The sequence below is a fragment of the Hesperophylax consimilis genome, chromosome 5 (genome assembly GCF_061612785.1).
Source record: "Hesperophylax consimilis isolate HC1 chromosome 5, BYU_Hcon_1.0, whole genome shotgun sequence".
Lineage (NCBI taxonomy): Eukaryota > Metazoa > Arthropoda > Insecta > Trichoptera > Limnephilidae > Hesperophylax > Hesperophylax consimilis.
Genome location: NC_142840.1, coordinates 31,955,966 through 31,965,945, shown reverse-complemented (window position 1 = coordinate 31,965,945; position 9,980 = coordinate 31,955,966). Strand labels below are relative to the sequence as shown.

The 9,980-nt window shown below is 34.6% G+C and overlaps 1 protein-coding gene across 1 annotated transcript; it reads left to right on the top strand.

The window, feature by feature from the left end:
- The first annotated feature begins 3,408 nt into the window (after positions 1–3,408).
- On the top strand, positions 3,409–8,693 carry LOC149423784 (uncharacterized). Its single transcript, XM_089632114.1, has 2 exons — positions 3,409–4,364; positions 6,727–8,693. Exons 1-2 carry the CDS (start codon positions 3,425–3,427, stop codon positions 6,744–6,746), a joined length of 960 nt encoding a protein of 319 aa, XP_089488240.1. The 5' UTR covers positions 3,409–3,424; the 3' UTR covers positions 6,747–8,693.
- Positions 8,694–9,980: the final 1,287 nt, after the last annotated feature.

The following is a 9,980-nucleotide window of genomic DNA, read 5'->3' as shown; positions in this document are numbered from 1 at the left end:
ATATACCCGCACATTTTTTACCTTTATCTAATGATTCGTAAATGTATGAAGTTACGTTAGCAATAGCATCTTGTGTGCTGAGAGATTTTATAAAACCAAACTGGTTTTTGTGTAATATTTTATTATTATCTAGAAAATTTACCAATTGTTTTTTTACTATTTTTTCAAAGATCTTTCCTATATTAGAAATTAGACATATTGGGCGATAATTCGTTGCTTGATGTGGATCTCCAGATTTGTAAATAGGTGAGATTATTGTGGTTTTGTAGTTCATTGGAAAAATTCCATTTGTTAAACTTAGGTTTATTAAATGAGTGATAGGTTTTATTAAGTGAGGTTTCATAGTTTTAACATGTGTGTTGTAATAGAATCAAAACCGGGAGACGAACCTCCTTTCATATTTTCTATTATTTTCAATATTTTTGTTATATTCATACTGATGACAGTATGGATATAAGATCTATAGTCTCTTGTGTCTAGGATGAACGAAGTATGTATGAAGAATGAGATGATAATGAATGTAAGTAAGTCTAAAGTCATGGTGTTTGAAAGAGAGAATACGAAAACAGTGTGCAATATAAATAGATTCGAATGATGAACACTTCGAGAGGTGAATGAAACACTTGGAGAGGTGAATGAATTTGTGAAGTAAGTTTATGAGAGAAATAATAAGTGCGTCCAAAGACAAAGAAAGTATTGACAGATGACAAGAAGGGAAGAAGTGTGGGGTAGAGCCATGGGTCCTACGAGTTCGTCGAGGACAGAGAGTCAAGACTGAGACGGGAGAAAGAGGGAATCGAGACGGGAGTGGTGGTGGAACACTAAGCTGTTTCCCGATGCTGGGTGGCGGATGAAGATGTTACAGTCGAGTTTGAGAAAGTGTTTCCTAAGATATGTGTTCTTCTTCCCAGCAACGTAAAGCTGAGTAGAAACGAAGAAGGTGTGGTGACCAGTCATGGCCAGCGCTAGTAGGAGTCTTTGCTAGAGACTTGCCTAGGAGGGTCCAAGTTGCCGAGCTGCAGAAGCAGGACATAAAAGGACACAAATCAAGGACTTCGGCCTTACGAAGGCCAACGCGGAGAACTCAGTGACAATATGGTAGTTACAGTGAACAATATTGTGCATTTAATTAATGAAGTGTGTGTTCAATTTTGCAGGCTACCGACATCTGTAGTCTAGAAATTTGAAGTTACTACGTTTAACCAAAATGGTGTGAGTCCTTGCTTAGAAAATAGTGTCAATTTGGTCGGTATAGCAGGTTTCATTTTTACTCCTAGACATCACAATGACAAGTGTTTTATTTATATGTAGTGGGTTTTGAAGTCTTTAAAAAGGCTCGCATTATGTGTTTTTTCGGTTCTTTTCTCAACAATAACTCGATAATAAACAAGCTCATAAGTCAGAGCGATCGTAGCAGTGTTATTCGCACAGTTTCTTTATAAATATTGTACCTGTTTCAATAGTTTGAAATAAATGTAAAGTGGTATCAAGAAAACCAGTTTTTATTCAAAAAGGATCATCCCCAATTTTTAACATTTGATCCTTCTACCGGATTACGATCAGGAGATTGTATGTAAAAAAAAACAAAGAACCAGCAGCCAAAAGGATACAAAATTGATTGAAACTGGAAATCATTAAGGAAAGTGGACCACATCGCAAATCTGAGATAAGTATTCAGTGCTTTCCTTCCTATCATCCATTTTATGTTTATTCAGGTCTCATGTAATTTAAACGAGATTAATCTTAAATAGAGTCAATATTATAAATAAAATCACTACCCACTTGAAAATAAGAATATAATATTATTGAATAGTGTTCTCAAATAGTATTGTCAAGATTGTCGTGGTATTCTTTCAAACGGGTGTTTGCTAAAATAAAATAATTGTCAACCGATATTAACAAAATATAATTAAAAATGGAAAATATGAAGTCATTAATAAACAAACGCGGCGTAATCAAAGGAAAACTAACCCGATTCGCGGATTCCTTAAATGCATTGTCGGTAAATGAAATTAAATTAAGATATGAGCGGGTGAAATCATTGTTAGATGAATTCGAAGCAATTCAACAGAAAATTGAAATGTTACCGGATTCAGACGAAATTGAAAATTATAGTCAACGAGAAGCTTTCGAAAACCAATATTTCTCAGTTTTGGCAACGGCCAAAGGCGCGATCGAATCCGTCGATCAAAGTAAGGTGGAAATTAAACTACCCAACCTCCAATTACGGGAATTTCATGGCGATCAGAAAAATTGGGTTAATTTCGTCGAAACCTTCAAGACTTTAGTCCATAGCAATAGTAATTTAAGCAACGTACAAAAATTCTTTTATTTGCAATCAACTTTAAAGGGAAACGCATTAAAGATAATTGCTAATCTAGAAATTTCTGAATTAAATTACATTTCCGCTTGGGAATTATTAAATGAACGTTATGCAAATTTAAGAACTACCGTTCATAAACACATCCAAGCTCTATTTTCATTAAAAGACATGAAACAAGAAGAGCCTGTAGCATTGAGGTATCTAATTGATGAAACAAACGTTAGTTTAAAGGCATTACAAAATATCGGGGTCAAGGTAGATCAATGGGATCCATTGGTTATTTATATAATATCAAATAAATTAGACACAGCTACCCGAAAAAATTGGGAACAATATATATTACAAGACGAATTACCGACGTTAAAGGAATTCTTAAAATGTTTATCTGCTAGAGCCCAAGTATTGGAACTGATGAACGCTTCTGAGAAAAAATTTTCTAGCTTACATAAAACACAACTAGGCAACAATAATTGCAAAAAAGATTCATCAGTATTTTTAGCGGTAAAGGCTAACAACTGCATTTATTGTAACGAGAAAGGTCACCATATTTATTATTGTAAAAAATTTCTGAAATTAAAATTACATGAGAGGATTGATGCTACGAAATCAATCCAAGCTTGTTTTAAATGTTTAAAGGTGGGTCACCAGGCACAGAGTTGCAAGGCAACCTTTTCTTGCAGGCGTTGTGGCAAAGATAATCACAACACCTTACTACACAATGAGGTACCTCTGCGGGAGGCCTCCAATATGGATGCTGATAACGAGGTTTCAGTATCGAATTTTTCTGCATCGGATAAAGCAGAAAAAATAATATTATTGTCAACTGCCAACATAGGAGTTGTGGGTAGTAACAATAAAATTTTTAAAGCCCGCATTCTGATTGATTCAGGGGCCCAGTCAAATTTTATGAGAGCAGAATTTGCTAATAAATTAAATTTACCATGTGAATTGATAAACAAACCCGTTTCTGGGATCCATAATAACATCACTCACATAAAAAAGAGAATTTCAGTGGAGATGAATTCGCTTCATACTGATTATAAAAGTGAAATATCATGTCTGATTTTACAGGAGATTACAACAAATTTACCACAAGTGACAATGGCGAAAAAAGACTTCAAGTTACCACGAGGATTGGAGCTAGCTGACCCGAACTTCAATATAGCTGCACCCATCGACATCCTGTTGGGCGCGGAGAGCTTTTGGGAAATCCTAACCAACGATAGATTGAAACTCGAATCGGGACCAACACTTCAACGTACGCAACTGGGATGGATCATATCAGGACCAATCCACATGTACCCAAAGCAAAGGCCTGTATCAGATTGTTGTAATTTATCTATAAATAAAATAAGTCACCAAATAGAAAAATTTTGGAAATTGGAGGAGATTAATCCCACTAAGATTCTAAATCATGAAGAAAAGGCTTGTGAAGCCAGTTTTGCTAGTACTCATACTAGACAAGACGACGGTAGATACGTAGTAAGTTTACCGCGTCGAGCATGCATTGATCAGCTGGGAAGTTCATTGCTCACTGCTGAAAAAAGATTTAAAAATTTAGAAGGAAAATTTGTGTCAAATCCCGAATTGAAGACACAATATATACAATTCATGCGTGAATATGAGGAATTAGGTCATATGGAGGTGTGTGACCAGTCAAAGGGGGATCGTGAATCCTATTTTTTACCTCATCACGCTGTAACAAAAGAATCAAGCACTACTACTAAAGTGAGGGTCGTTTTTGACGGCTCCGCCAAAACTTCAAATGGAATTTCTCTCAATGACGCCTTGATGACAGGACCTGTTATACAAAAGGACTTATACACCCAACTATTGCATTTCAGGAAACATCAAGTAGTACTGACGGCTGACATCGAGAAGATGTACCGCCAGATTAACGTGTGTGAAGCGGACCGTGACCTGCAGAAGATAGTGTGGCGCGAGTCGCCGCAGGAGGTGCTCAAGCATTACCGTCTGAAGACAGTCACATATGGTCTGGGGCCTTCCTCTTTCTTAGCCACTAGAAGTCTACGGCAAATTGGTATGGATAACAATATAAATTTTCCTAGAGCTAGTCAGGTCATAGAAAATGACTTCTATATGGATGACTTGTTAACCGGAGGAGATGACATGGAATCCTGTAGAGAGTTAAAAGAGCAATTAATCAACATCTTTTTGTCTGCGGGGATGACTTTGAGGAAATGGAGGTCCAATGTCTTGGAGTTGTCAGCCGAGTCGGGCCAAGCTAAGATTGCCGAATCAGGCAATTCTGAAAAAATTATTACTGACAATCCAAAGACTGAGAAAATATTAGGATTAATATGGAATAATGAATCTGATTATTTTTCTTATGTAATAATGAAACCATCAAGTCGAACCGAGAGTAAAAGACAGATATTATCTTGCATCGCATCAACCTTCGATCCATTAGGTCTTCTAGGACCGATTATAGTTGTAGCCAAATTAATAATGCAGAAGTTATGGCAGTCTAAAGCAGCGTGGGATGATCCATTGCCTAATGAAATATTAGCACCCTGGAGGTCCTACCTTCAAGAATTAATTCAACTAAATGTGTTGAAAATACCAAGAAAAATTATTTGCAGGCAATCTACATATCTACAACTACACGGTTTTTGCGACTCATCTGAGAAAGCTTACGGAGCCTGCGTTTACATGGTGTCAGTGGACCATGTCGGTAAGCGGCATTCACATTTAATAACGTCCAAATCAAGAGTGGCGCCATTGAAGTGTATTTCCCTGCCCAAGTTAGAGCTTTGTAGTGCTGTGCTACTGGCGAAATTAATAAAAAATATAAAACATGCGCTAAATATAGTGGAGATCGACACACATTATTGGTGTGACTCCATGATAACGTTGTGCTGGCTGAAAGGTCAACCTACGAGATGGGCTACTTTCGTTGCAAACCGAGTAGCCGAAATACAAGAACTTAGTGATCCAGATCTATGGAGACATGTATCATCAGCCGACAATGCAGCAGATATACTTTCAAGAGGAACCACTACAGATAAATTGATAAATTCTGCAATATGGTGGAATGGACCAAGTTGGTTGACCGAGGGAGTCAACGCTTGGCCTATATCAAATATTTCGTGTTCAAACCCTCCTGAACTCAAAGGCAAAAATATTCTATTATCCACAGATATTCAAGAATGGGAGATATTTGAAAAATTCTCATCATTTATTAAATTGAAAAGAGTTACTGCGTATGTATTGCGATTTGTCAATAACTGCAGAAGTGTTAAGGGTAAAATTTCAGACAATTTAAGTGTGGCGGAATTGGAATCAAGCTTGAAATGTCTATTGAGATCAGCTCAAATACACGCCTTTCAAAAGGAATTGAAAGAATTAAAAAACCATGGCATCGTCAACAAGAAAAGTAATTTAAAATCTCTTAATCCCTTCTTACATGATGGTCTAATATATGTAGGCGGTAGGTTGAATTTGGCTACACATTTATCTTACCAACAAAAACACCCAGTTATCTTGCCGGCTAAACATAAGCTAACTGAATTGATAATACGTCACTACCATTATGTAAACCTACACGCAGGACCTCAAGCTTTGTTAGCTAAAATACGATTAAAATTTTGGCCCATCTTTGGTAAAAATACTATTAAAAAGATATTACATAAATGTGTTGTATGTTTTAGATGTCGTCCCCGAACCGGTCATCAAATCATGGGAAATTTGCCACCCGAAAGAATTACGCCGAGTCGTCCTTTCGCTATCACCGGAATAGATTACGCCGGACCAATTCTAATTAAAAGTGGGACGCTGAGGAAGGCTTCCCTCGCAAAATCGTATTTATGTATCTTTATTTGCTTCTCAACCAAGGCCGTTCACTTGGAATTAGTTTCGGATTTATCTAGCAATGCTTTTTTGAACAGTTTAAAAAGGTTTATATCCCGTAGGGGACAACCTGAAAAGATCTTTTCCGACAATGCTAGTAATTTTAAAGGAGCTAGCAGCAGACTCAAAGAGCTGTACACCAGCTTGAGGGAAAACAACGACAATATTCAAAATTATTTAGTGAACAGAGGTATTGAGTGGAAGTTCATAACCCCTCGAGCCCCTAATCAGGGAGGTTTGTGGGAAGCAGCAGTAAAATCAGCAAAATTCCATTTATATAGAATCACTAACAATTCTTCATTAACATTTGAACTCTTATATACCTTAATTTGTCAGATTGAGGCCTGTTTGAACTCCCGTCCATTAACTTCCTTATCCGACGACATCCATGATTACCAACCTCTTACCCCAAACCATTTCCTTATAGGCACTGAATCCTGTATCATTCCTGAGAGAGACGTCCGGGCGATACCGGACAACAGACTAACTCAATATCAGAGGATCAGTTCGCTAATTCAATCTTTTTGGTCTAGATGGAAGCAAGATTACCTGATGGAACTACAAAAGAGAACTAAATGGCAGACCAGCACTCAACGGGCACTGCAAAAAGACGATCTGGTGATTTTAAAGGAAGATCATTTACCTCCACCTTTATGGAAAATGGCCCGAATTCTGCATACACACCCTGGAGCGGATGGAGTAGTACGAGTTGTTACACTAAAAACACCTCAAGGAGTCTTTGTGAGGCCCATCACAAAGATATGTCTGATGCCCCTGGATTCAGACACTAAACCTGTAATTGACGTCCCGGACCTTACCAAGGATTGATTATGTACATTACACTATGATGCTTATCTTCTCGACTCCACCTTGGATGGATCAAGCAGAAGACCTGAGAAGAAAGAAGAAAAAAAAAGGAACAATAATTGTGTTGTGTTCAGTGTAAACTATATTATTTGTGTTATTGAACTATTTAAATATGTAAAAATTAGTATGCAGACGTGTGTAATTTAGTCATTTTTGAATTTTTTTTTTGGTTATTTAATAGGATTAATAATTTTCTAGTTATTTTTAGTTAATTAATAGAGTAATTCAACAGCATTTATACAGTTAAATTTATAAGTTTACCAGTAGGGCATAAAAAAAAAAAGGGGAGTTTTATTTTGTTAATTTCTGCTATTTTGAATTATTTTGTTAGTATTTTTGTGGTATATTTAGATTAAGAATTTTTAGTTTATTCTGTTTGGTTTATAGTTTATTTTTAAATAGATTATCATTCAAAAATTTAGTGCAATTTTTGAATCCCGCCCCCTGGCAATATGTTCAATTTTGCAGGCTACCGACATCTGTAGTCTAGAAATTTGAAGTTACTACGTTTAACCAAAATGGTGTGAGTCCTTGCTTAGAAAATAGTGTCAATTTGGTCGGTATAGCAGGTTTCATTTTTACTCCTAGACATCACAATGACAAGTGTTTTATTTACATGTAGTGGGTTTTGAAGTCTTTAAAAAGGCTCGCATTATGTGTTTTTTCGTTCTTTTCTCAACAATAACTCGATAATAAACAAGCTCATAAGTCAGAGCGATCGTAGCAGTGTTATTCGCACAGTTTCCTTATAAATATTGTACCTGTTTCAATAGTTTGAAATAAATGTAAAGTGGTATCAAGAAAACCAGTTTTTATTCAAAAAGGATCATCCCCAATTTTTAACAGTGTGTGCTTAGGCCGAGTTGTTTGGCGGTCTGTCTAACCCTACGGGGAAACGGCATGATGGTTAGTTAGATAGTTTATATTATTTTAAAATTTATATGGTTGTTCAAACATTAAAATAAATCATAAAAATTACACCGATTTTAAATTTAGAATAGAATGTAAGAACCCCATTAAGCAAGATAAAATGTAATAGTATATAAGTTGAATAAGTAATTTATAAACTTAAATGTACAAATAACTAAAATAAAATAAACAACAAAAGAGTCTCATTGTTTGCGAAGAACATATCATAAGTATCCCTGAATTTTATGGCACAGAGCGGCAAAGAATTCTAAATGCTGAATACCGTGAAAATCTTGTAAAAACTATTTTATATTGCAAAGGTTGACAGCACCTGAGGTGTGCATTACAGGTGTGATGGGGGAATGGTGTCCTATCTGTTAATTAATGCATTGACAATTTAAGCGGCATTTTTCAAATCCATTAGCCACATGTATACTAATGGAAACATGCAATGTTCAAATTTTTAAAAATTCATTCCAGCGCATTCGGACTTTTAGAATGTGACCGATGTAATGTAATGATAGCATTGGATTGAAATTTTCATGTTAATGTTACAAATGTGAAAAAAATTAAATTAGTAAATATTTTTTGTCTGGAATATAAAGGTTAATGTATTTTCAGCCAGCAATGTTATTTCCATTGCGAGGTACGGATCTTTAAATTTTTATTGTTTGTATCGTATCAAATATTTTATTATTTTTTTTTTTTTTTTTTTATTTTTTTTTTTTTTTTTATTTATTATTTAACATTATAAATGATAACAATATGCAGACTTATAAATAATTTGTTCATTATTATTCTATTTCTCCATAAGTTGAGCTCCAGGAGCTCGTGTTTATGGGAGGAGTCTTTACATTCAGTTCTAATGATTTTTTAAACAATAATCAAAAACTTTTGAAATAAATACAAACATAATATTAACATAGGTACACAAATTAGAAAATTGTTTTTTTAAAGATAATTAAAATAATTCATCTTTTTACAGATTAAGTAAGCGTGAGGAAATTAAGGGTACAATATATCAAGAAAAATTTAGAAAAGTAGTTTTTTTTAAAGACAATCAAATTAATATATATTTTTTACAGATTGAGTAAGTGTAAGAAAATTAGGGGTACAATATATCATTATCCAATTTTAGGGACTTAATTAACTTTTTGAATTGTTCATAATTCACAGTTTCGGTTACACTAATTTTATTTTTGGACAATAATATATTGTACCATCTCACACCTAAATACGAATAGTGGTGCTGAGCCGTGGTCGTTCTAAGCATAGGAATGGCTATTAAGCCATTTGTTTTGAATCTATTGCTTATGCTATCTGAGGGGTGAATTTTATAAATAAAATATTCTTTATAAATTTGATATAAGGCGATTCTCTTATACAATTCTGTTATAGATGGTACATTAAATTCCTGAAATATCTCTAAAGTAGGGGAGTCATATGGTTTTCTAAGGATGATTTTTATAATTATTCTTTGAATTGTAATTATGGGCTGTAAAGAAGCCTTAAAAGCCCCTCCCCACCCAATAATCCCGTACTGCAATAAGGACTGAATTAATGCATAATAGACAATTTTGATAGTTTTCTTATTTAAAATATTTCGTATATTATAGAAAATATAGATAAGTTTTCTTATTCTTTCAACAGTGAGATTAATATGGTCTTTCCATTTAACATTTTTATCTATTAAGATACCAAGATATTTTATATTGGATTTATGATTTAGTTTCGCGCAGTCCGTATTACATGTACCGTCATTTACACAGTTTTTAGAATGAATTGTTATGTTAATTAGGTTATTTGGCACATCTTCTTGTAGAGTGAAAGGAATACAATATGTTTTTTCTGTGTTAAGTGATAATAAATTGCCATCGAACCAATTTTTTATAACCTTCATATCCTGATTCGCTGCATTGGTAATTTCGTTCCATGTCTTTTTTTCGATAATTATTGCAGTGTCGTCAGCAAAGGATATAAGTTTACCATTAAGTGATAATTTAAACATATG

Bases quoted from the DNA above. Each gene is read 5' to 3' on its own strand.
- LOC149423784 (XM_089632114.1), top strand. From the start codon at position 3,425: ATGGCGAAAAAAGACTTCAAGTTACCACGAGGATTGGAGCTAGCTGAC. The intron at 4,365-6,726 runs GTATGGATAACA...TTTTTGGTCTAG, and splicing joins TAGAAGTCTACGGCAAATTG to ATGGAAGCAAGATTACCTGA.